This window comes from Armigeres subalbatus, chromosome 3 (assembly GCF_024139115.2).
Source record: "Armigeres subalbatus isolate Guangzhou_Male chromosome 3, GZ_Asu_2, whole genome shotgun sequence".
NCBI lineage: Eukaryota > Metazoa > Arthropoda > Insecta > Diptera > Culicidae > Armigeres > Armigeres subalbatus.
The window spans coordinates 249797475-249821762 of record NC_085141.1 but is presented as its reverse complement, the minus strand read 5'-3'; the positions used below and the strand labels follow the sequence as shown (position 1 = coordinate 249821762).

Sequence of the window (24288 nt, the reverse complement as noted above, 5' to 3'; positions counted from 1 at the left end):
ATCGTCATAAAACATCTGATTGCACGTCCACTGTATTGAAATGCGTTAATTGTATTAAAACGTAAAATGAATTTGGACGTTAACCACGGAGCATTCAGTAATGAATGCAATGTGTATAAAAGATTAGTCGAAAGAAAAAAAAGCAGCCTGCATTTCAATGAATAGCAACCAAGTTCCAGTAGTAATGTGAATAATTTCAATATATTGTATTTGAATATTGCTGGTTTGTCTACAAACTACGTGGCATTACGTCAGCTTGTAGAACAAAAACGTTCATTTTTAGTCTTTTTATCTGAAACACATATTGTTGATAACGAAGCTTCCGATCAGTTTAGTATTCCGGGGTACAGTGTGGCTGCTTGTTTATCACATTCGAGACACACTGGCGGTGTTGCTATTTATGTTAAAGAATCGGTTCAGTTCAAGCTTCAATTGAACGAAGTTTGTGACGGAAACTGGTTCTTGGGCATTACAGTTGTTCGTGGCATGAAGATGGGTAATTATGGTGTTTTATATCACTCGCGCTTGATTTAAGTGACCAGCGTTTTATTGAAATTTTGGAAAATTGGCTGGAGACATTTATAGATTCTAGTAAATTAAATATTCTTGCTGGTGATTTTAATATTAATTGGTGTGACGACTATAATTCGAATCATTTGAAACAATTAACAGATTTCTTCAATTTAAAACAAACGGTTTTAGATTATACGCGTATTTCTCAGCACAGTAGAACTTTGATTGATCATGTTTATTCAAATTTTCATTCTGTGAAATCTGATCCAAAAAGTGAGTTAAAAATAACCGATCATGAAACTTTAGTAATTAACATAAGGTACCCCGGGGCAAGTGGGACCTAAAAAAACGCTAGTTCAGCGAAATTGTTAAGGTGATTATACAATCAAGCCATGTGGTGAATTTCAAATTCACCACACGGTTTTCTACTCCTATTATCAAAAGTTCAAATCTAGCGTAATTGTTTTCGTACAATGCTGAAATTAAAGTCGATTGTTTAGCATAAGTAAGCAAACGATCTACGGATGTTTTATTCCCATGGACGTTGTGGTTCTCTCAATTCGTGCTCTTAAAAAATCACTAGAAAAAGCACGTGGTTCACAAGATGGCCGATTTGTGGCTTTGTTGTAAAATCACCTTAACGCACACTTAGAAAACAGGATATTTCAGAACATTAACCAGGGATACACCATTATATGCTTCCGTTGTTGAAGTGTAGACGTGTTGGAAGCCATTTATTCAATTACAAAAAATATAGGTAGTGACAGAAATAAATTTACCTGTAGGACCCACTTACCCCTTCAAACGGGGCAAGTGGGACCTATTTTGCTTTATACTATCAAATTAAACTAATTAAAGGAATTTATAATGTTAATATTATTTCTGAGTCGTAGTATTTTCAGATCATGGATGGAGGTTGGTTGTTTGTCGGACTTGTGTTTTAGCAACAAGAAAAGGATTATAATGTTATAATGAAAACAAGACAACAGCCGACTCACTGTTTAATTGTCTCTTGTCTTGCTTTCTATTAGCTTACTTTTGTACCAAATGTTTAAAGTGGAAAGGATAAGTAAATCTTTATTCACCATTCGAATTAATATTTCCCTGTTTAGAACATGAATTATTACATAAATCAAGATACTTCACAAGAAAATTTTTCATTCAGGCAATGTGCAGTGTTCTAAATTTGTAATAGAACGAAATTACCATATTATATGTTAGGCACTTTGTGTATCTGAAAATCTGTAAAACTGGTGCAAAGTTTAAAAATAACAAAACACGAAACAAAACCTGCTGACCTAATGCAGAATAAATGAATTATTTGCACTGTAAACGGAAATATATCGTATAGTTATAACCATTGCTCTTTTTCATTCGGGAGATAGTTTTAAAAATGTAAAATAAACATCTGTTAATGAACTGTAAAATACTTTTTAACAACGAAACCAATGATATCAAACCACATCTGATTCAGATCCATATGATATATGAATGGCAAAATTATTTTTCACTACACAAATATCTACAGGCAGTTAAAATTGTTCTATCGAAAATGTTGTTCAAATATGTCCCACTTGCCCCATGTATGTTAAAACTCAAAGGCAAGTGAAAACTGCAAGTTTTGGCTTTAATTAAAATTTTTGAATCATTTTTGATGTCACACAATTATTAATTTGCTCAAACTATTCGTCATCCACATCAATGAAATATTTAGGAACGACTATTTTGTTGGGAATCCATTGAATCAAAATAAAAGTAATAGCTTTTCTCGGGAGTTTTAAGTCATGATCAAACAATAGCATTAGCATGGTGCCTCAAATGGTTTTAATTCCAAATATTTTTGTGTCGGGTGGATTCGTTGATAGTCCTGCTTCATCTTTCTAGAACATTGTTACCGTTAAAATCGTTCATCGATTCATCGGCAGCCATAGTACCCACTTACCCCGTATTTTCACTTGCCCCGGGGTACCTTAGTTGATTGTAGTAGATATAATCGTTGGCTAAATAAACAGCAAAGTTTGGCAAAAAAATTTAGCAGTGCATCATCATTGGTTGATTGTCATCAACCGATACAAATGATGGTTGAAAACTTCATCATGTTTCGAAAAAAAGATCGGTACATCGGCCGACCGGTGCTGCATGCGAACCAAAATGCGAACTACATGACAGACAGACACCTACCGATATGGATGAATACGTGCGCTAGAGGAAGACAGAATGATAAAGAAGTTTGCTTCAGCTAGGTCCTGGTTCAGCAATGTGATACTTGGTCTAGTTCTGGAACGACAGTCTGTTGGTAATTGTTCTTGCGATAGCACGCAATCCATATTGTTGTCGGTTGGTAATTTTGATTACCAGCCGAATGGCGGATAAGCGTCACGACATTGATGAAAACAATATTGATAGTAACATTAAAAAATTTAAGTGCTGGAGAAAGTATTCTAAACAAGCTGTTTCGGGTCTTGTCGAAAGAAACGTGGATTTTCAAACAATCACCGGTTCTATAGATCAAAAATCAGCTGTTCTTACTGACGTTTTGAAAACCTGTACCAATCAATTAATTGAACATAAATTCGTTTCTGTAAAGAAATCGAACAGCTGGTACAATTTAGATCTGCTACGTCTCAAGCGTAAAAGAGATAAATTGTACAAAAAGTTTTGCAAAAGTAATAGTGAAAATCATTGGAATAGGTATCAGGTCGCGCGGAATAAGTATTCGCAGTCGTTGAAGCAAACGCGTTGCGAATATACACACTTAAAATAGATTTCGCTGTTCGGTAATTTTTTTGACGAAAAACTACGGTAAACATAAGAAATTACAGTACGTTCGGTAAAAAAGATTAATTTTACCGGATTCCAGTAGAATTTCACCGAACAATTTGTTATTACGAAAAGATTTGACAGAGTTCGGTAATCAAACCTACAGTTCGTTCAGTAAAATAGAATTATCGCCGTACATGGTAAAATAAATACCGAACAAACTGTAAAATCAATTCAGTATTACAGTACTTCGGTAGATCGTTGAACTGTCAAATTGTCATTTTGGTTTTATCAAATTGTATGCAGCTAGTGGTTATACATCCAAACATTGAGAAACGGACAACTTTCATCTGATTATTCATAAGAAAATTGTAATAATAACAGGTATGTAACGTTATTGATCAATTTATTAATTAGTTTATCAACGCAATAATATTTTTGCAGCTATCTTTGGCAGTACGCTTCTTCTGGGAAAATGCTTTCTATGTTTCTCCAAAGTGGTATTCATGACGCGGAACATGATTTGGCAAGTCATTTTTGTACAAAATTTGTTCCGTATACGAAAGCTGTGGAAGCTCGCATGGCGTTTATTTATTTCTCGATTTAATTAAATACAACTATTATTTAGGAATCATTAAAGTGTTTTGAAACTACAAATGCATTTTATTTCAACTAAAAAAATATATTTTCTATTCAATCGAAACGAAAAAAAGTACCGAAACGTTCGGTAATCTTATTTTTTGAATTACCGTACTGTACGGTACTTTTTGACAGATGATCACAAAATAAAACTACCGAACGATCTGTAAAATTGGTAGTTTCGTTTACCGAACTGATTACCGAACGTTCAGCTGTTGAAAGTACGGTAAAAAATTACCGTATACTGTAAAATATTCTAAGTGTGTATTCAGAGGAAAATTGATCAGCACCAAAACAACAGCAAAGAGTTATGGAAAATTTTGAAATCATTATTGAAACCTAGTACTAGTAAACCGCGATCCATAACCTTCAATGGCACATTAGAACATTCAGAACAAATAATTGCAGAACAATTTAATGAATTTTTCGTCAATAGCGTTTCATTGATTAATCAATCTATTGATTTAGTTGATGAACCTGACGAAATAAAACAGCCGTTTAATGCTAACTGTAGGTTTGAATGCTTTCACCCAATAAAGATCGAAGAGCTTAGGGACGTTTGCTTTGGTATAGGAAAATCGGCTGGCGTAGACAATGTAAATGCTAAAGTTATACAAGACTGCTTTGATGTCATCGGACACAACTTGCTGGGCCTTATAAATGAATCGTTACAAACTGGGCATGTGCCACAAGTTTGGAAGGAATCTTTAGTGATTCCAATACAAAAAGTTGCTGGGACGATTAAAGCCGAAGAGTTTCGCCCCATAAGTGTAGAGCGTAAAGATACGATTGTTGCGGTGTTTTTGGATCTCAAACGCGCTTTTGAAACAATTTCTCGGCCCTTATTGTTGACCACAATCAAGCGCTTTAGAATTTCGGGTTCTGCATACAAATGGTTTGAAAGCTATTTGTGTGACAGAACTCAACGGACTGCTTTTAATGATTCTGTATCAAGTCCCGTGGAGAACACGCTAGGAGTGCCACAGGGAAGTGTATTAGGGCCTATTCTATTCATTATGTACATAAATGACATGCGACGAGTTTTACGATTTTGCGATATAAACCTTTTTGCTGATGATACCGTGATATTCATTGCTGCTAAAAACCTAAAAGATGCCGTTTGCACTTGAATGAAGATTTGCGTTCTCTAAGTAGATGGTTGAAATACAAACAGTTGAAATTGAACATAAATAAAACTAAATATATGATTATTTCGCGAAACCGAGTAAATGAAGATGTCTCAGTAAACATTGATGATGAGACAATTGAGCGCGTCCGCGAGATTAAATATCTTGGCGTGATTATTGATGACAAGCTAAAGTTTGACAAGCACATTGACAATGTTATCAAGAAAATAGCCAAGAAGTATGGAATTCTCTGCCGGCTGAAAAACGACTTAACTATTGCAAGTAAGATACAATTGTATAAATCAATCATCTCTCCTCATCTAGACTTTTGCCCTTCCATTTTATTTTTGTCGAACGCGACACAAATATCGGGATTACAGCGTTTGCAGAATAAAATAATGCGTTTAGTTTTAAGGTGCAACAGATTCACTTCCTCAATTTTTTTGTTGGACGCCTTACAGTGGTGGTCAGTGAAGCAACGGATTGTATATCTAACAATGGTGTTTATTTTTAAAGTAATTAATGGTTTGCTGCCTCGATATTTGTGTGATCGAATTGAAAGAGGAAAAGACGTCCATAGACATAATACTAGATCCGCGAATGATGTACGAACACCATATTTCTTGAATAGCGCTTCACAAAATTCGTTATTTTTCAAAGGAATAAATGTTTTCAATTCGATGCCTACGCACATCAAACGTGCAGCGACACTAACACAGTTTAAGCGACAATGTATTTCACACGTTAAAGCTGCCTTTTGAACAGCTACTCGATCAACTTTTTATTTTTGACTAATTTTGTATCTTGACGAAGTTGTTTTTTAAACGGATATTTTGTATGAACAAGTTTATTTACCTAATTATTGGGGCTTTAATGATCTATTAGTTCGCCTCGATGATGATGATGGATTTTTATATAGTTGACGTAATTTTAATTTGACTTTTTTGTGTAGTCTACAAAAGTTTGAGCCTCGCGCGCGTATTCCAGATATAGATGATTTTTTACATTTATTTACAATTGTGCAAGTTTCGAGCTGTTTGAAGGATTCTTTAGATTAGTAGTAAGTCATCTGGTAGATTATTTAACTCGCGACTGAACTCAGAACTTTTGATATCGACGGAGAGGTACCACAAGTTTTGGATTTTGTGATGTTCGAACTTCGTAGAAAAGTATGATGCTTACGAGTTGTAGATTGCGATCTTATAAAATGACATGAATACGGTTTTGGTGAAACTTATGAAATCTGTGCGAGAGGTTTCACAAGTATTGCCTTTTGTAGAGCTCGAAGTATCACTACTGATGCTTGCAAAAGTTTAAAGTTGATATCAGCAGTTAATTTTTAAATTTATGTTTTTGCTGTATAGTAATGGAAAGTTACATGCAAATTTATATCTGTAGAAATAATCGGATCGTTTTTTATTTGTTTGCACAAAGTGATATCCCAGATCATCTTCCGTCGTCTGTCACCATTAGTGAACGAGTTCGTGGGAAGTTATCAAGCCGGCTTCGTTGACGGCCGCTCGACAACGGACCAGATCTTTACTGTACGGCAAATCCTTCAAAAAATGCCGTGAATACCAGGTCCCAACGTATCATCTGTTCGTTGATTTCAAGGCGGCATACGACGTTATAGAACGCGTAGAGCTATGGAAAATTATGGACGAGAACAGCTTCCCTGGGAAGCTTACCAGACTGATCAAAGCAACGGTGGATGGTGTGCAAAACTGTGTGAAGATTTAGGCGAACACTCCAGTTCGTTCGAATCGCGCCGGGGACTAAGACAAGGTGATGGACTTTCGTGCCTGTTGTTCAACATTGCGCTAGAAGGTGTCATGCGGAGAGCCGGGTGAAACAGCCGGGGTACGATTTTCAACAGATCCAGTCAATTTATTTGCTTCGCGGATGACATGGACATTGTCGGCCGAACATTTGCAAAGGTGGCAGAACTGTACACCCGCCTGAAACGTGAAGCAACAAAAGGTGGACTGGTGGTGAATGCGTCAAAGACAAAGTATATGCTTGTGGGCGGAACCGAGCGCGACAGGGCCCGCCTGGGAAGCAGTGTTACGATAGACGGGGATACCTTCGAGGTGGTCGAGGAATTCGTCTACCTCGGATCCTTGCTAACGGCTAATAACAATGTCAGTCGTGAAATACGAAGGCGCATCGTCTGTGGAAGTCGGGCCTACTACGGGCTCCAGAAGAAACAGCGGTCAAAAAAGATTCACCACCGCACCAAATGTGTCATGTACAAGATGCTAATAAGACCGGTTGTCCTCTACGGACATGTCGAGGAGGACTTGCAAGCACTCGGAGTATTCGAGAGACGGGTGCTTAGGACCATCTTTGGCGGTGTGAAAGAAGAGGGTGTGTGGCGGCGAAGAATGAACCATGAGCTCGCCCAGCTCTACGGCGAACCCAGTATCCAGAAGGTAGCTAAAGCCGGAAGGGTACGATGGGCAGGGTATGTTGCAAGAATACCGGACAGCAACCCTGCAAAGATGGTGTTTGCTTCCGATCCGGCAGGTACGGGACGACGTGGAGCGCAGCGAGCGAGATGGGCAGACCAGGTGCGTGGGGCGTATTCGAGGATGGAGAGATGCGGCCTCGAACCATGTATTGTGGCGTCCTGGTTTGAGGCCTGAGCGAAGGTGAAGAAATCGGCCTTTAATAAGAAAGGCGCTCAAAAAAGACTTCACAAGGGCTCTAGATATTTCTAACAAACCACTGAAGACGTTTTATAAAAAAAATACGTATTTGTCGTCAATGTATAGAAAGCGTTAACGTTGACATAAAGATTTGAAAACAGCTTTATGATTTTGTTTAGCGGCGCAGTCAAAATTTTTGATAGTACAAAGTATGTTTTAAATTTAATTTGTTTCGAAATTCCACGGAATTCCGTTAAATTTCGTTAGAAGCTAGCTTTTTTCTAGCGAATTTTTTGTAATTTTACGAAACGAAACGAAATCAGATTTTGGCATGATCAAATTCCGCGAAATTCTGCGGAATTTCGTTTCGAGTCACCTGAAACGAAATTTTTCTAAAATAGCGCCTATGCTTACGACGGCCATCATTGTTAGACGAATTTCGATATCTTGATGATGTTGTTGACGACGACCACACGATTACTTACTAGTGATTCAAGTGAAAAAATGCCTGAATCCCAAAAAATCCCGCGTAAAAAGCTACACAAGTGTATTCAAAAAATGAGTGACTTTTATACACATCTTCGCAAGTGTGTTGTGTTAATTCCAATTATATGAGTGATTAGTCGTTACTTACATTATCATCAGTGAATTCCACTATCAAAAATCGACTCAAAGGTTTCACAGTTCGCATTTCGATTCCTTTGGACTGCTCACAAGAAGATTCCATAGTTTGCAAAAAAACGAATTTCCAGTCACAAATCAATATTGAAATCGCGTCGTGTCCCGATGCTAAACTTAGCTCTGCCGCGGGTGAGCCAATGGCACTATCTGCCGATAGCCGTTTACCAACGAACGATTCAGACTCAAAACAAAACCAGAAATCAAGACGTTCGCTGGTTGGTTTGGCTCATCATATGCAAAAGTGTGAACTGAGTCACCAATGCCACGCTGTAACGCCGCTGCCTGCCATGGGAGTGTATTGCGCACTTATAATCGTTCATAATATGCACGTCGTCGTCCCAATGTGATGCATATGAGTGGGTTGTTCCGGAGCGCGACGGCGTGCGACGTGCTCCTCGGGACTCACACATGAAAGCAATTGGCGCGCTTTCGCGCTCATGTTCTTCCTCATAAGAAGGTTGAATGCCGATTAGCTCAAGTATAGAAGTAGCTACATAGCTGATAGGTAGGTACCACCTTGCTGATGGATGGATTGCTAATGCCGGCTGGTACTTTGGTTGTATTATCAGAGATTTGTTTAACGCAAAAATATATGTTATTATGACTGAATGACATCTCCAATGAACATATTCCCTATTCTGCATCGATTCTTCAGCCAAAGTTAGAAATTTCGAGGTCGGCGTTATCTTATTAGTTCAACCGACTTGGTGACCTTATTCCCATGGAAGGAAACGTTGATAGCGGAATGCGGCGAAGAAGTTCGTTTGTTGTTTTCGTTAAGATTTGTTCCGTTCCGACTGTGTGCGGTAGCATGAGTAATCTGAACACGTCGCCACAGAAGCATATCTAATAAAATGACATCAGATTTCGTGCGCAGGTGGATGTTATTACCTATTTGCAAGATTAATAATGCCGGGGGGCCCTCCTTAGCCGTGCGGTAAGATGCGCAGCTACAAAGCAAGACCATGCTGAGGGTGGCTGGGTTCGATTCCCGGTGCTGCTCTAGGCAATTTTCGGATTGGCAATTGTCTCGACTTCCCTGGGCATAAAAGTATCATCGTGTCAGCCTCATGATAAACGAATGCAAAAATGGTAACCTGGCTTAGAAACCTCGCAGTTAATAACTGTGGAAGTGCTTAATGAACACTAAGCTGCGAGGCGGCTCTGTCCCAGTCTGGGGATGTAATGCCAATAAGAAGAAGAAGAAGAAGAAAAAGAAGAAGATTAATAATTTTGTATGAGATTGACATTGACATATAGTAGCATGAGACAGCCTATCTACTAAAAATGTGATAATAATCATTCGTTTGGCAAATAAGAGCAAATTGAAATTGTCTGTGAAACGCTTTTTTTTGATAATTTATTTATTTGGCAGGCGTCAGGGATATATGATCTATTTTGTATTTGTTTTTAATTAACAACACAGATTAATCCAGCTAGCGGCGATGATGCCTTTCTCGTGCATCGTAAAATGTACTGAAAAAATCACATAGGAAAGGTCAAAAAAGCACTTTAGGGAAATAGATCGCATATTTTCTATCATTTTGCATGTTTTGGCATTAATTACGATGCATTCCCACCAAAGCTGAAATTTTTTTTTTCGATTTTGAATTTTTTTCCAAAGGGTCCTTGGGAAAAAACAATGATTTTTCAATAATTCCGAAATGCATTTTCAATTGCAAACAATGGGACCGCATTCCCCGTCGAATGCAACTTGTTGCGAGTAAATCGGGTAAGGGGCCGTACACTTATTACGTAAGCAATTTTTCTGGGTTTTACGACCCCCCCTCCCCCATGTAAGATTTTTTTCATACAAATGATTTTTTATTTATATGGAGCGTAAGATATTGACCGACCCCCCCTCCCCCCATAAGTGCTTACGTTATATGTGTACGGCCAATAATGCTAAGTTCCAAAAAGTGTGTCTACAAAATTTGTACACATACACACATACATACCCAAGGCGTCAAGCGACCCGTGCCGAGGGGATGCATGGCCAGGGGGGTGAAATAATGAGCTAGGCCTTTAACGGAGCTTGTGGGGTACCTGGGCACCCTCCACAGTAATTGTCCCTTTCACGTCATGCTGGGCTCTGGCGTGGTGGACCACTGAGGAAAGACGGTGGTAAGGGATTACGGCAGAGCTTTCAGCCGCCCAGACCAAGAAAATAGAGGGGGATGATGCCTCCTGGACCCTGATCAAGAACAAGAGGAAACCAAAGACGTCAAGGGCCGAAAAGAAGGCCCAGGCTAATGAGGGTAGCAAGATGTCTAGGGTAGGCGCCAATCGCTCCAGGGGCGATGCCCTAGTCATCACGGCGGACGAGGCTAAGTACTCGGACGTCTTGAAGGCGATTAGGGGTGACGTCAGGCTCGGTGAACTCGGCGCCGACGTACGTCGAATAAGACGTACCCGGATGGGCGAGATGATCCTCGAGCTGAAGCGGGGCGTCTCGCAAAAGGGCGCCGCCTACAAGAAGTTGGCGGAGGAGGTCCTAGGCGAGACGGTCAAGGTGAGGGCACTCATGACGGAGGTGAATCTAAGGGTTAAAGACCTGGACGAGATCACCGAAGTCGAAGAGCTCGTCACGGCATTGCGGCGACAGTGTGAAGTGTAGACGCCCACCGCAGCCGTTCGGCTACCGTAAGGTCCGGCAGGGACGCAGGTAGCATTGGTTCGGCTATCTGCAGCGGACGCCTCCAAGGTAGTCAAGTTAGGGAGCGTCAAGGTGGGATGGTCGGTATGCCCTGTGGGCATATACGAGCAACCCGAAGTTTGCTTCAAGTGCCTGGAACCGGGGCACAAGCAATGGGACTGCAAAGACCCTGACAGAAGCAATCTCTGCCGACGCTGCGGATTTGAGGGACATAAGGCACAATGCTGCATGAACCCTCCAAATTGTTTGATTTGTTCCAGCAAAGCTGTGAACAGCAAGCACTCCATGGGGGGTTCGATGTGCCCGGCGTTTAAGCGTGCTGCAAAATCACAGTGCAGGTAACGCAGCTGGCTTGCTCGGCATCGCCCGAGTGTTTGGTGTGCGCAGGTTTAAAGGGAACGGCGGAACACGTGTTGTTCGTGTGCTCACGTTTTCGCGCAATGCTTGCCACATGTGGTCTGGACACTACCTCGGACAACCGAGCTCGGAGGATGTGTAAAGATGAAGTTGGCTGGAATGCCGTTTTATCGGCTATCGCCCAAATCGTCTCGGAGCTACACAGAAGGTGGCGCGTGGACTCAAGGATGGCTAGTTCAGGCGCAAATAAGAGGTGGTCCAAGAGATCGGAGTCGGCTTCAGGGGTCATACCGGTGGTCATGCTCTGTGGTCGAACTCGATCCTTTTATCGAACAAGTGGCCGCGCGAAGAACAACATGGAATCGTCGCTTTCGCGGCGTCGGTCAACCGGGCGGGTTCCGGGCCCGAGGACGGCAAGGGGTCCTCGTCAAGGCTGGGGCAGGCATAGGCACCATCGCAGAAAGGTCAATTTGGGGTGCACGCGGCATCATCATTCTTGATACCAGTCGTGCAAGGGAAGCAGGCACGAAGTCGACCCTTCCCATCTTCCGAGGACATAGGGCGTGGTAAGGCCTCCTGGAAAGCCGGCAACGCGCTGGCACGATACCATGGTGTTCTTCTAAAAAAGCGAGTTACGATGTTCGGTGCTGCAAGGACACGCAGCTAACCTCGAGGGCTCCCCTTTGAAGCATTATTTTCTGGTTGTACCTTCCGGATTCCCGGAGGAATCGCTTCCGGATTCCCGGAGGAATCGCTTCCGGATTCCCGGAGGAATCCCTTCCGGATTCCCGGAGGAATCGCTTCCGGATTCCCGGAGGAATCGCTTCCGGATTCCCGGAGGAATCGCTTCCGGATTCCCGGAGGAATCGCTTCCGGATTCCCGGAGGAATCGCTTCCGGATTCCCGGAGGAATCGCTTCCGGATTCCCGGAGGAATCGCTTCCGGATTCCCGGAGGAATCGCTTCCGGATTCCGGAGGAATCCTTCCGGATTCGGAGGAATCCTTCCGGATTCGGAGGAATCCTTCCGGATTCCCGGAGGAATCCTTCCGGATTCGGAGGAATCCTTCCGGATTCGGAGGAATCCTTCCGGATTCGGAGGAATCCTTCCGGATTCGGAGGAATCCTTCCGGATTCGGAGGAATCCTTCCGGATTCCGGAGGAATCCCTTCCGATTCGGAGGAATCCCTTCCGGATTCCCGGAGGAATCCTTCCGGATTCCCGGAGGAATCCTTCCGGATTCCCGGAGGAATCCTTCCGGATTCGGAGGAATCCCTTCCGGATTCCCGGAGGAATCCTTCCGGATTCGGAGGAATCCTTCCGGATTCCCGGAGGAATCCTTCCGGATTCCCGGAGGAATCCTTCCGATTCCCGGAGGAATCCTTCCGGATTCCCGGAGGAATCCTTCCGGATTCGGAGGAATCCTTCCGGATTCCCGGAGGAATCCCTTCCGGATTCGGAGGAATCCTTCCGGATTCGGAGGAATCCTTCCGGATTCCGGAGGAATCCCTTCCGGATTCGGAGGAATCCTTCCGATTCGGAGGAATCCTTCCGGATTCGGAGGAATCCTTCCGGATTCCCGGAGGAATCCTTCCGGATTCCCGGAGGAATCCTTCCGGATTCCGGAGGAATCCTTCCGGATTCCCGGAGGAATCCTTCCGATTCCCGGAGGAATCCTTCCGGATTCCCGGAGGAATCCCTTCCGGATTCCCGGAGGAATCCTTCCGATTCCCGGAGGAATCCTTCCGGATTCCCGGAGGAATCCTTCCGTATTCCCGGAGGAATCCCTTCCGAATTCCCGGAGGAATCCTTCCGTATTCCCGGAGGAATCCTTCCGTATTCCCGGAGGAATCCTTCCGGATTCCCGGAGGAATCCCTTCCGGATTCGGAGGAATCCCTTCCGGATTCGGAGGAATCCTTCCGGATTCGGAGGAATCCTTCCGGATTCCCGGAGGAATCCTTCCGGATTCGGAGGAATCCTTCCAGATTCGGAGGAATCCTTCCGGATTCCCGGAGGAATCCCTTCCGATTCCCTGGAGGAATCCTTCCGGATTCGGAGGAATCCTTCCGGATTCGGAGGAATCCCTTCCGGATTCCGGAGGAATCCTTCCGGATTCGGAGGAATCCTTCCGGATTCCCGGAGGAATCCTTCCGGATTCCCGGAGGAATCCTTCCGGATTCGGAGGAATCCTTCCGGATTCGGAGGAATCCTTCCGGATTCCCGGAGGAATCCTTCCGGATTCGGAGGAATCCTTCCGGATTCCCGGAGGAATCCTTCCGGATTCCCGGAGGAATCCTTCCGGATTCCCGGAGGAATCCTTCCGGATTCCCGGAGGAATCCTTCCGGATTCCCGGAGGAATCCTTCCGGATTCGGAGGAATCCCTTCCGGATTCGGAGGAATCCTTCCGGATTCCGGAGGAATCCTTCCGGATTCGGAGGAATCCTTCCGGATTCCCGGAGGAATCCCTTCCGGATTCGGGAGGAATCCTTCCGGATTCCCGGAGGAATCCTTCCGGATTCGGAGGAATCCCTTCCGGATTCCCGGAGGAATCCCTTCCGGATTCCCGGAGGAATCCTTCCGGATTCGGAGGAATCCTTCCGGATTCGGAGGAATCCCTTCCGGATTCGGAGGAATCCCTTCCGATTCGGAGGAATCCTTCCGGATTCGGAGGAATCCCTTCCGGATTCCCGGAGGAATCCTTCCGGATTCCCGGAGGAATCCTTCCGGATTCCCGGAGGAATCCCTTCCGGATTCGGAGGAATCCCTTCCGGATTCCCGGAGGAATCCTTCCGGATTCCTGGAGGAATCCTTCCGGATTCGGAGGAATCCCTTCCGGATTCGGAGGAATCCTTCCGGATTCAGGAGGAATCCTTCCGATTCCCGGAGGAATCCCTTCCGGATTCCCGGAGGAATCCTTCCGGATTCCCGGAGGAATCCCTTCCGGATTCCCGGAGGAATCCTTCCGGATTCAGGAGGAATCCTTCCGGATTCCCGGAGGAATCCTTCCGGATTCGGAGGAATCCTTCCGGATTCCCCGGAGGAATCCTTCCGGATTCCCGGAGGAATCCTTCCGGATTCGGAGGAATCCTTCCAGATTCGGAGGAATCCTTCCGGATTCCCGGAGGAATCCTTCCGGATTCCCGGAGGAATCCCTTCCGGATTCCCGGAGGAATCCTTCCGGATTCGGAGGAATCCTTCCGGATTCCCGGAGGAATCCCTTCCGATTCCCGGAGGAATCCTTCCGGATTCCCGGAGGAATCCTTCCGGATTCGGAGGAATCCTTCCGGATTCCCGGAGGAATCCTTCCGGATTCCCGGAGGAATCCTTCCGGATTCCCGGAGGAATCCCTTCCGGATTCGGAGGAATCCTTCCGGATTCCCGGAGGAATCCCTTCCGGATTCCCGGAGGAATCCTTCCAGATTCCGGAGGAATCCTTCCGGATTCCCGGAGGAATCCTTCCGGATTCGGAGGAATCCTTCCGGATTCCCGGAGGAATCCTTCCGGATTCGGAGGAATCCTTCCGATTCCCGGAGGAATCCTTCCGGATTCCGGAGGAATCCCTTCCGGATTCGGAGGAATCCCTTCCGGATTCCGGAGGAATCCCTTCCGGATTCCCGGAGGAATCCTTCCGGATTCGGAGGAATCCTTCCGGATTCCCGGAGGAATCCCTTCCGGATTCCCGGAGGAATCCCTTCCGGATTCCCGGAGGAATCCCTTCCGGATTCCCGAAGGAATCCCTTCCGGATTCCCGGAGGAATCCCTTCCGGACTCCCGGAGGAATCCCTTCCGGATTCCCGGAGGAATCCCTTCCGGATTCCCGGAGGAATCCCTTCCGGATTCCCGGAGGAATCCCTTCCGGATTCCCGGAGGAATCCCTTCCGGAAAAAATTCTTCTGGATTTCCCGGAATTCATGAAGGCATCCCTTACCGATTTTCGACGGCGTGCCTACCGGATGCACTACAGAATGCCTTCCAGATTCCCGGCTGCTTTCTCGACGTAAACTGATTCCCGACGGAATTTCTCACGGATTCCCAATTGAATGCTTTCAAGAGTACTGACGGATTTCGATATATGGAATCCTTTGTGGATTTCCTGATTCGTGGTGTCTGTTCAATTGTTAACCATATAATTGGAATAAAATATTTATTTATCGAATGAAGAATGTAGCACATTTTTCGTGATATATTTTTAGATGGGATTATACTTGGGCGAAATACACCACCCCTGAATACAAAAATAGCTTGAGTATAAACAGGGGAAGAAATGTGTTAATGATGTCCTAACAGATGTTTAAATACAGGTGCAATTAGTAGTTATTACTTCATGATGTCATTCGCAGTCAAGAGACATAAAACAATCCATTTATAGTTCTAATTTCAAAGGAGCATCGGCTAAGATAACCTCTAGTAAGCGGCTCGTTTGTACAATAAAAGTTTTCACTATACAACAATATTAAATATAGCATTGATTAATAAAATTTGCTTTAACAATTTCGCAGATTTTACAATCTACTGGTCGGCGAACTAGAATTTTCGCTTAGGTAATGCATAACACCCTGACATCTCCTATCGAATGCATTTTTCCGCATACAGCTCGTAAAAGTATTTATTTGCCATCAGCATCACGTCGCTTATCTATTCCGATAGTTTGCACAGCTACTCTAGGCCACTTACCGTTTTAGTTTTCGAATACCGCACAGTCTTCCGTGTCACGTTCAACATGGCAGAATACAGTGCGGACGAATTGCAGGCACCTGCCTGGTTGGGTGACCAATTTTTCCGGGAAATTTTGCAAACATCGGAAAACGATCCATCGATTGAGATCTTGCCTGGCTACGAGTTACTTCCAGCGACCCAGGCTGGTGACCACTATGCCAGTATCATGTTCCGCACCTGTGTTCGGTATCGGTCAAATCGTACACCCGGTGAGCATGAGATGAATCTGATCATCAAAACTCAACCAACGGCTGAAGGATTCAAGAAGGAAATTTCCCAAGGCAACGCTCTGTTTGTCAAAGAAATCAAAATGTACAGTGAGATTCTTCCGGCTATGGTGAAAGTGTTGAAGAGTGTCGGTCAACATCTGGAGGTTGCCCGGTAAGATCCATTCAGCTAGTTTCAGAAAAATTGCTCATTTTTGGATTTTTTTTTGCAGATTGATTCATGCTTCGATTGAGCCACATGTCGTCATCGTGATGGAGAGCTTAACTCCGAAGGGATGGATGCCTGGACGAGATTGCATTACTAGCTTTGAAGAGGCTCTTCCAACTATCCGGAATATCGCAAGCTTCCACGCTGCTTCGCTTTATCTTCATCAAGAGGCAACGTTTCAGATATGAGTAACTGTTGTATTTTTTTAAAACTGAAACTATCGATTTCTAGATTGTGGACCTATCGTCAAACAGAGCGGATGATATTTTGGCGAAAGGAGTGGTGCTCACTCTTTTCAAGAAGGGATTCAATGAATTCTGTAAAGCTGTCCAGAGATGGGATGACTTTGAACCGTACACAAAGCGGTTGAAAGTTCTTTACGAATCTTTTGATCAGCGGCTTCGTGAAGTCTACACCCCAAATCCGGCAACCGTTGGCTACAATGTACTCAACCATGCTGACCTCAATTGGAAAAATATTATGCACAGGAAGAACTCGGACGGCCGCATCGTAGATTCGATGTTGATCGATTATCAGTGCTGCCATTGGGGTTCGCCAGTCCTTGATGTGATGAATTTACTTGGCTTGGTCATCGATAATCGCACCAAGACGGACTATCGGAATGAAATACTTTACGAGTATCACAAACATTTTGCGATGCTATTAGCAAAAATGGGGTTTTCTGGAAAAGTTCCCTCTCTGGTAGATTTACAAATGGAACTTCTCCGATACTGTTTTCTAGGTATGAGTAGATACAGAGAGTTTGCGGAAGACGTTTTTAACCGATTTTCAAAATTGTAGAAGTGTTTCATATCGCCGTTTTCGAAAAGTACAAATATGTGAAGCTCACTGAGACGACATTTGACAACTATGATGAAGGAAATCCGGACGATCCCTGCTACAGCAATGAAGAATACTGCGGTATCGTTCGCTCCGAACTGTATTCGCTGTTAAACAAAGGATTCCTGGATATTAATTAATAATGTTTACATGAGACCAATAACAGTACAGTCATAGAAAATATAGGCAACATAGAAGCAACTGTAAGGTTCAAAGTAGACTTATTGTGTATCAACGGCCTTAACAATCGACGAACGAGATGGCCCTTTTATTCGAATTGAAAGAAAACGACAGAAAAGCATGCGCTGCTGCTCTGTCTTACCTCTTATAGCTCAGTGAAGCTTGCCTCGCTAGTGTTTCAAAACCAAGGGTGAGTCACAATCCACGGCGAACATGCGAATCTGTTTTGTGGTACAGTAGTTGTCTTTGAAGATCCCTCGAATCAATCTCAATGGATGTAACCCAGCAGTCATCGTGTCAGTAGTGTTTAGTGTCGCCGATACTCCTCGTTGCGGCGAATTGATTGCGACCCAACTGTCCGAATCATCGCGGCGAAACGAAGACTAATGAAGGAAGGCCTGGGAAAACAATTTGTACAATATGGATGATGAGTTGCAATTTATATTCAATAGTGGAATGCAATAAAGTGAATTACAGTAAGGTGTCAGGATCAGGGTTGTAAATTTTCGGCAGCACTGGGTGAAGGTGATGTTTTTTTATATCATGTTTTTATTTTCTTCCTGCTTTGAAATCAACCTCACATTTCCGGAGAGGCAGAAAAGTAAACAACAGAACTCACATCACCCACTGCGCCGCGAAGATGAAATTTAACACAGCAAAATTTACACATTCACCAAGCAAATTGAAAAAAATCACCACGCGTTTAAGGACATAGTTGGAAGAGTATCACGATGGCAGCCAATATGGCACCGGACCTTCCACGGGCCAACCCCACACCTCCCGCACTCCTCTACCACCAACATTCAAATGCATCGAACAGCATCGAACAAAAGTTAATTATTCAAATTACTAACCTGTTCACAGCATATTTCCTTACTTCCCGTGATAATGAACATGTTTCTTCAATGAATCCTATGTATTCCGGCTCGAATTGTAGCATAAATTAGCAGTTTCGTGCCAATTTAATAGCCGTTCGCGATTTGTTGGGTTCATCACTGCACTTCACTTCTTCTCAAAGGGCATTGGAAAAATCAAGTTTTTACTCACTTCTCCGCACATGAGCAGCCCGAAATGTTGATAGAATGCAAATTAAACACCACTTTTTGAAATCAGTCACTTATTTGAACCGAAAACTTAGTATAAACTGCTAGATTTGCCCGAAAAAAACGATAAAAAACTGATCGCGGAGCGAATGTAAACACCGCGGTGCACCGGCAGCAGCAAACTAATAAGTAGGGTGGCTCAAAAAATAATTTTGCTTCGCCACGCTCAGTTGATTATGATTTATAATTTGGGTGTCATCCAATCGTTTGGGCTGGTTTGAATAGGCTTACCGTGCGCAGGTCGTTTCAGGTTTGTATAACAGTTGATATGGCGAGGTTGAATTTAACATTATTCTGATTCTGGCACTCCGTCATTGGGCGATGGCGAGGGGGGAGACCATATGACGGGATGAAATATTTAAGAGCTTCAACTCCATAGACAATCCATATTGAATGGTCGTTCCAATAGTTGGGAGTCGATTTTAATCGAGGTTGCGATTCTTTCACATGATAATTAGGCTTCTCAGAAGGCATCAGTGAAACGTGCAATTCAACAAAATACCCAGAATTTGTCTGTGATATCTATCGCACCAGGGGCAGATACTTCTAGTCTAGTCTAGTCTACACTATCGTACCAGGGGCAGATACTTCATACAAAAAGTGTGACATAAGGGTGAGTATAAAATGCTATATTTGCGTTACGTAATCAATGGATCTTTCCTGCGGTGCGGTTTTCGTTCACTGAAGTCTCTGGAATGTTGCTTTCAGCAATGTGGGTTCTCTTTTCGCCAGCGTTTCGAGGGAAAGCGCCGTAATCAGTGTAATAAAAGGTTTAGTTACCCATTCTAGTTTTCATACAAACTTGAACCGGGTTGCGCTCAACCAGTTTTTGTTCAAATCGGTTTTTTTAGGACACTCGGAGCATGGGACGGAATCGAGTGAGCGTGATGGTGCTGGGTCGTTTTTTGAACCACCCTACTAATATTCTTTGTTTTTTTTATAAATACGACACCAATACTACTACAGTATATGAAAGTTTTTACTGTACCAATACTATCAAAGCTTTGTTTTGGTACTCAACCCACCTTCACCTTAAATGGGCCACTCACAGTCATACGGTAAGGCGCGAACTGAGCAGCCTGTCAGAGCGACTTGTGAGTGGCTGAATGCGAAATTGAACTGTCGGTGTTGGAAATGATTTTTCGGCTGCACACAGTCGCACTCACCACGGCGGCGATGAAGGCGACTGCAGATTATACTGAGATCCATGTTTTTCACTGCATTGACTGTGAAATATTTCTACCCTGGTCAGGATCTATTAGTGAGCTAATTGAATTTATTATTAAAACATTCAGGTATTGAATAGTTGGATTAAATCCATTTAGGAGGTCACAAGGTGTCGGCGCCGCACTCTAATTTGTGATAAGCTGTAAAGAAACAAATTTATTTCAAACATAATCAGAGACGGTTTCCACCAAGATCACCTAGATAGAATTGGCTTGTACAGCAGTGTAGTGGTAGCAATGAGGTTATTTAAAAAATATTAAGAAATTAAAGTTAAGCAAAATTCAATATTATTTTAATGTTATACATCTTTGCATATCACAAATTCTTGAACATGCGATGTAACCAAGTTATGAAAGCTCAGTGCGTATTGCTGACAATTCGCCAAAATGTAGGCAATTATATTGCAACTAATGAACTTGAAGGCATTAATGATAAGACATGGCAACAAGGTATGAATGGCACGAATGGAGTGTTAACTCGTCACTAATGGACCATGTCTCATATGTCCATAAATATGAGTAAAAAGGGTAAGAATGTTTCGAATTTTTGGCCGATGTGTTGGAACGCATCGAAGGTGGGACGTACACCTGGGCGGAGACTACCATAGCGTAGTGCCCATTCCTGGATCAGGACCTACAGGAGTAGGTCCAAGCGGCGGAGGACCTACAGGAGTAGGTCCGTGTTCCCGGTGGCATTGGTAGGCAGCGGGTAAGCGGGTGCCATCGCCCCTGCTGAAAGAAATGTTGCTGGAGGTAGCAGTTCCCGATGACAATTAAGTCAAAGAGCGGGTAGAACTGCTCTCTACTTAAATTGTCGTTCGGAGGTAGCAGCATTAGCTCCGATGAGGAGCTTTGGTTGGTCTGGTCGCGACAATGGCGCAAAAGGTAGGATTGATAGGCTCTCCGGTGGAAATAGACGAAGAGCCGAGGAAAAGATAAGACTCCGGTTGAAAAAAATGGAGATCTGAATAAAGATAAAGATGGCTCTCCGGTGGAGATAGACGGAGAGCCGAAGAAAAGATAAGACTCCGGTTAAGGAAGACGGAGGTCTGAATAAAGATAAAGATGGCTCTCCGGAGATGGACGGAGAGTCGGAAAAAATAAGAAGACTCCGATGGTGGAAGACGGAAGTCTAAGAATAAAGAAGGCCCACCTTCGAATGAATTGTTTAAATTTGGATTGGTCGTAAAACATCTGGAATGAGCTTCGGAAATGATTTAGACTGGAATGGGAGTAAATTAGATTTGTATTTATATGGATTGGATTCAGATAAAATTAAAACAGGTTTGAAAGGATTTGGTTGTGATTGAATTAGGATTTACAACATGGTTAGCATAACCAGTGATCGTTTCCAAATTATCCATAGGGATTCTATGAGCCTGGCAAGCTCGTGAATTCGGATTCTCATGTTTAGTGTGGAAATGTTTTCAATAATTAGGCTTGTCCATGAACTGTAATTGCAGTGAAATCGGATTGGATTTTCATTAGATTACACATTTAAAATAAATCACCGAATTCGGTAAAATTTTACCGAAATCTCAACAGCAGAACTGTTCGGTAAATAATTCAACTGATTTTCGGTGATTTTGACAGTTGAACAATGGAAAAAATTACAAAAATTCTGTAAAATAAATTACCGAACAGTTCTGCTGTTGAGATTTCGGTAAAAAATACCGAATACGGTGAAATGAGTTAAGTGTGTAGATTTGGATTCGAGTTGAATGGATTTGGATTGGATTTGAACTGGATTTGAAATAGATCTTGATTGGATTGGATTTGGATTGGATTTGTATTAGATTAGAATTGGACTTGGATTGGATATAAATTGGAATTGGATTGGATTTGGATTTGCATTGAATATGGATTGGATTTGTTTTGCATTTGGGATTGGAGTTAAATTTAATTTGAATTGGATTTGGATTTGCATTGCGTGTGGATTGGATTTGGATTGAACTCCAATTGGATATGGATTTGGAGTGGAGTTGGACCAATTTTGGATTTGGATTGGAATTGTATTGAATTTGCAATGAAATTAGATTGGATTTAGATCAAATTTGGATTGAATTGGGATAGCATTTGGATTGGATTAAATTGGAAATATACTCAAATATGATTTTTATTTGGATTGGATTAAGTTTGTATTTGCATTGAAACTGTACTGGATTTGGATTAAATTTGGATTGAATTCGAATTGGATTTGGATTGGAGTTGGACTTGATTTGTATTCGATTTGGACGATTTGGAGTAAATTAGATTTGTATTTATATGAATTGGATTCAGATAAAATTAAAACAGATTTAAAAGGATTTGGTTGTGATTGAATTAGGATTTACAACATGGTTAGCCTAACCAGTGATCGTTTCCAAATTATCCATAGGGATTCTATGAGCCTGGCAAGCTCGTGAATTCGGGTTCTCATGTTTAGTGTGGAAATGTTTTCAATAATTAGGCTTGTCCATGAATTAATCTGAGTATCTGGATATGAATCGTAACTGATTCGTACTTAGTCGAAAGGATTTGGATCGAATTCGGATTGAGCTGATTGCATTTGAATATAAAATTGATTTCAGATTGGATGTGGAATAGATTTGTATTGAACTTAAAATTGAATTTAAACTGAATTCGGATAAGGTTTGAACTGAATTAAGGATTGATTTTGGAATTGTTTGATCGCGATCTTTTGTATTTTAATGTATTTAGTATTGATTTACGATTGAGATGGATTTGAATGGATGGTGACTCAGCCCTAGCCTAGAATTTGAAATTGATTTAGATTGCATGTGGACTGGATTTGTATTGTAATTAGATTGGATTAAGATTGAATTAAGTCGAACTTAGTTGTAGTTTTAGTTTAATTTGAATTGGAATATATACCGCAGGAGGTCTGAGTAAAGATAAAGATAGCTCTCCGGTAGAGAAATAAAATAAGAAGACTCCGGTGGTGGAAGACGGAAGTCTAAGAATAAAGACAGCCCAACGAAGATAGACGGGTTCTGAAATGAGTTTAGAATTAGATTTTGAATATCGTCCTTATCGAAATCAGGCAAAGATTTGATATGGAGACATATGTTTGGATTCCAAATAGAGTATTGTATTTGGTTTTTGTATTCTTTTAAAAATTATACCGCTATTTGAGTTGGAAAATAAAATCATTTTGATTAGAAGCGATTTACAAACGAATTTAATAACTCTCTTAGATATCGAATACATGTGATACTTTGCACTGGATTCAGATTAGATACGGATTGGATTGGAATTGGACATGGATTGGATTTGATTGGTTTTGGAATGGACTTGGAATAGAGAGGGATTTGGTGTGCATGGATTTGGATTGGATTAGATTTGAATTGGATTGCATTGGATCTGGATTGGATTCAAATTGGAGTTGGATTGAATTTGAATTGGATTGTATTTAGATTGCATTGAACGTGGAATAGATTTGAATTTTATTGTATCTGGAATGGATTTGGATTAAATTAGCATTGAAATCGGATCCAATATAATTCGATTTGGATTGGAGTAGATTGGATTTAAAGTGGATTAAGATTGGAATAAATTTGGAATCGATTTGAAAAGAATTTGTGTTTGAACTGTAATTGCAGTGAAATCGGATTGGATTTTCATTAGATTAGATTTGGATTCGAGTTGTATGGATTTGGATTTGAGGATTTGAAATAGATCTGGATTGGATTGGATTTGGATTGGATTTGGATTAGATTAGAATTGGACTTGGATTGGATTTGGATTGGATATAAATTGGAAATGGAATGGATTTGGATTTGCATTGAATATGAATTGGATTTGTTATGCATTTGGGATTGGAGTTAAATTTAATTTGAATTGGGTTTGGATTTGCATTGCGTGTGGATTGGATTTGGATTGAACTCCAATTGAATATGGATTGGAATTGGAGTGGAGTTGGACCAATTTTGGATTTGGATTGGATTGTATTGAATTTGCAATGAAATTGGATTGGATTTAGATCAAATTTGGATTGAATTGGGAAAGCATTTGGATTGGATTAAATTTGAAATATACTCAAATATGATTTTTATTTGGATTGGATTTAGTTTGTATTTGCATTGAAACTGTACTGGATTTGGATTAAATTTGGATTGGATTCGAATTGGATTTGGCTTGGAGTTGGACTTGATTTGTATTCAATTTGGACTGGATTGGATTTTGGATGTGAATAGGATTTTGAATGGATTTGGTTTAGATTGAATTTGGATTAGATTTGTATTGAATTCCTATTGGATTAGAATTGGACTTGGATTGAGGTTGGACTAGATTAGATTTAAATTGCATTTGGATTGGATTGAATTTGCAATAGATTTGAATTGGATTGGATGTGGTTTGAATTGTGATTGAATTTGGATTGGATTTGGATAAGATTAGATTGTATTT

The 24288-nt window shown here is 42.1% G+C and overlaps 2 protein-coding genes across 2 annotated transcripts in view; one reads left to right on the top strand and one right to left on the bottom strand.

Moving 5' to 3' along the window:
• LOC134223396 (calpain-B-like) overlaps positions 1 to 8594 on the bottom strand; it is a 34661-nt gene extending 26067 nt beyond the window's left edge. Inside the window, exon 1 of the mRNA XM_062702535.1 lies at positions 8322 to 8594. Within this exon, the coding sequence (XP_062558519.1) occupies positions 8322 to 8414 (93 nt within the window). The 5' untranslated portion in view covers positions 8415 to 8594. The remainder of the gene's footprint in view (positions 1 to 8321) is intronic.
• A 7474-nt stretch (positions 8595 to 16068) lies between these two features.
• On the top strand, positions 16069 to 17625 carry LOC134223397 (uncharacterized). The gene is made up of 4 exons (XM_062702536.1): positions 16069 to 16478; positions 16537 to 16702; positions 16764 to 17274; positions 17334 to 17625. The coding sequence occupies exons 1-4, from the start codon at positions 16102 to 16104 to the stop codon at positions 17510 to 17512; spliced, it is 1233 nt and encodes a 410-aa protein (XP_062558520.1). The 5' UTR covers positions 16069 to 16101; the 3' UTR covers positions 17513 to 17625.
• Positions 17626 to 24288: the final 6663 nt, after the last annotated feature.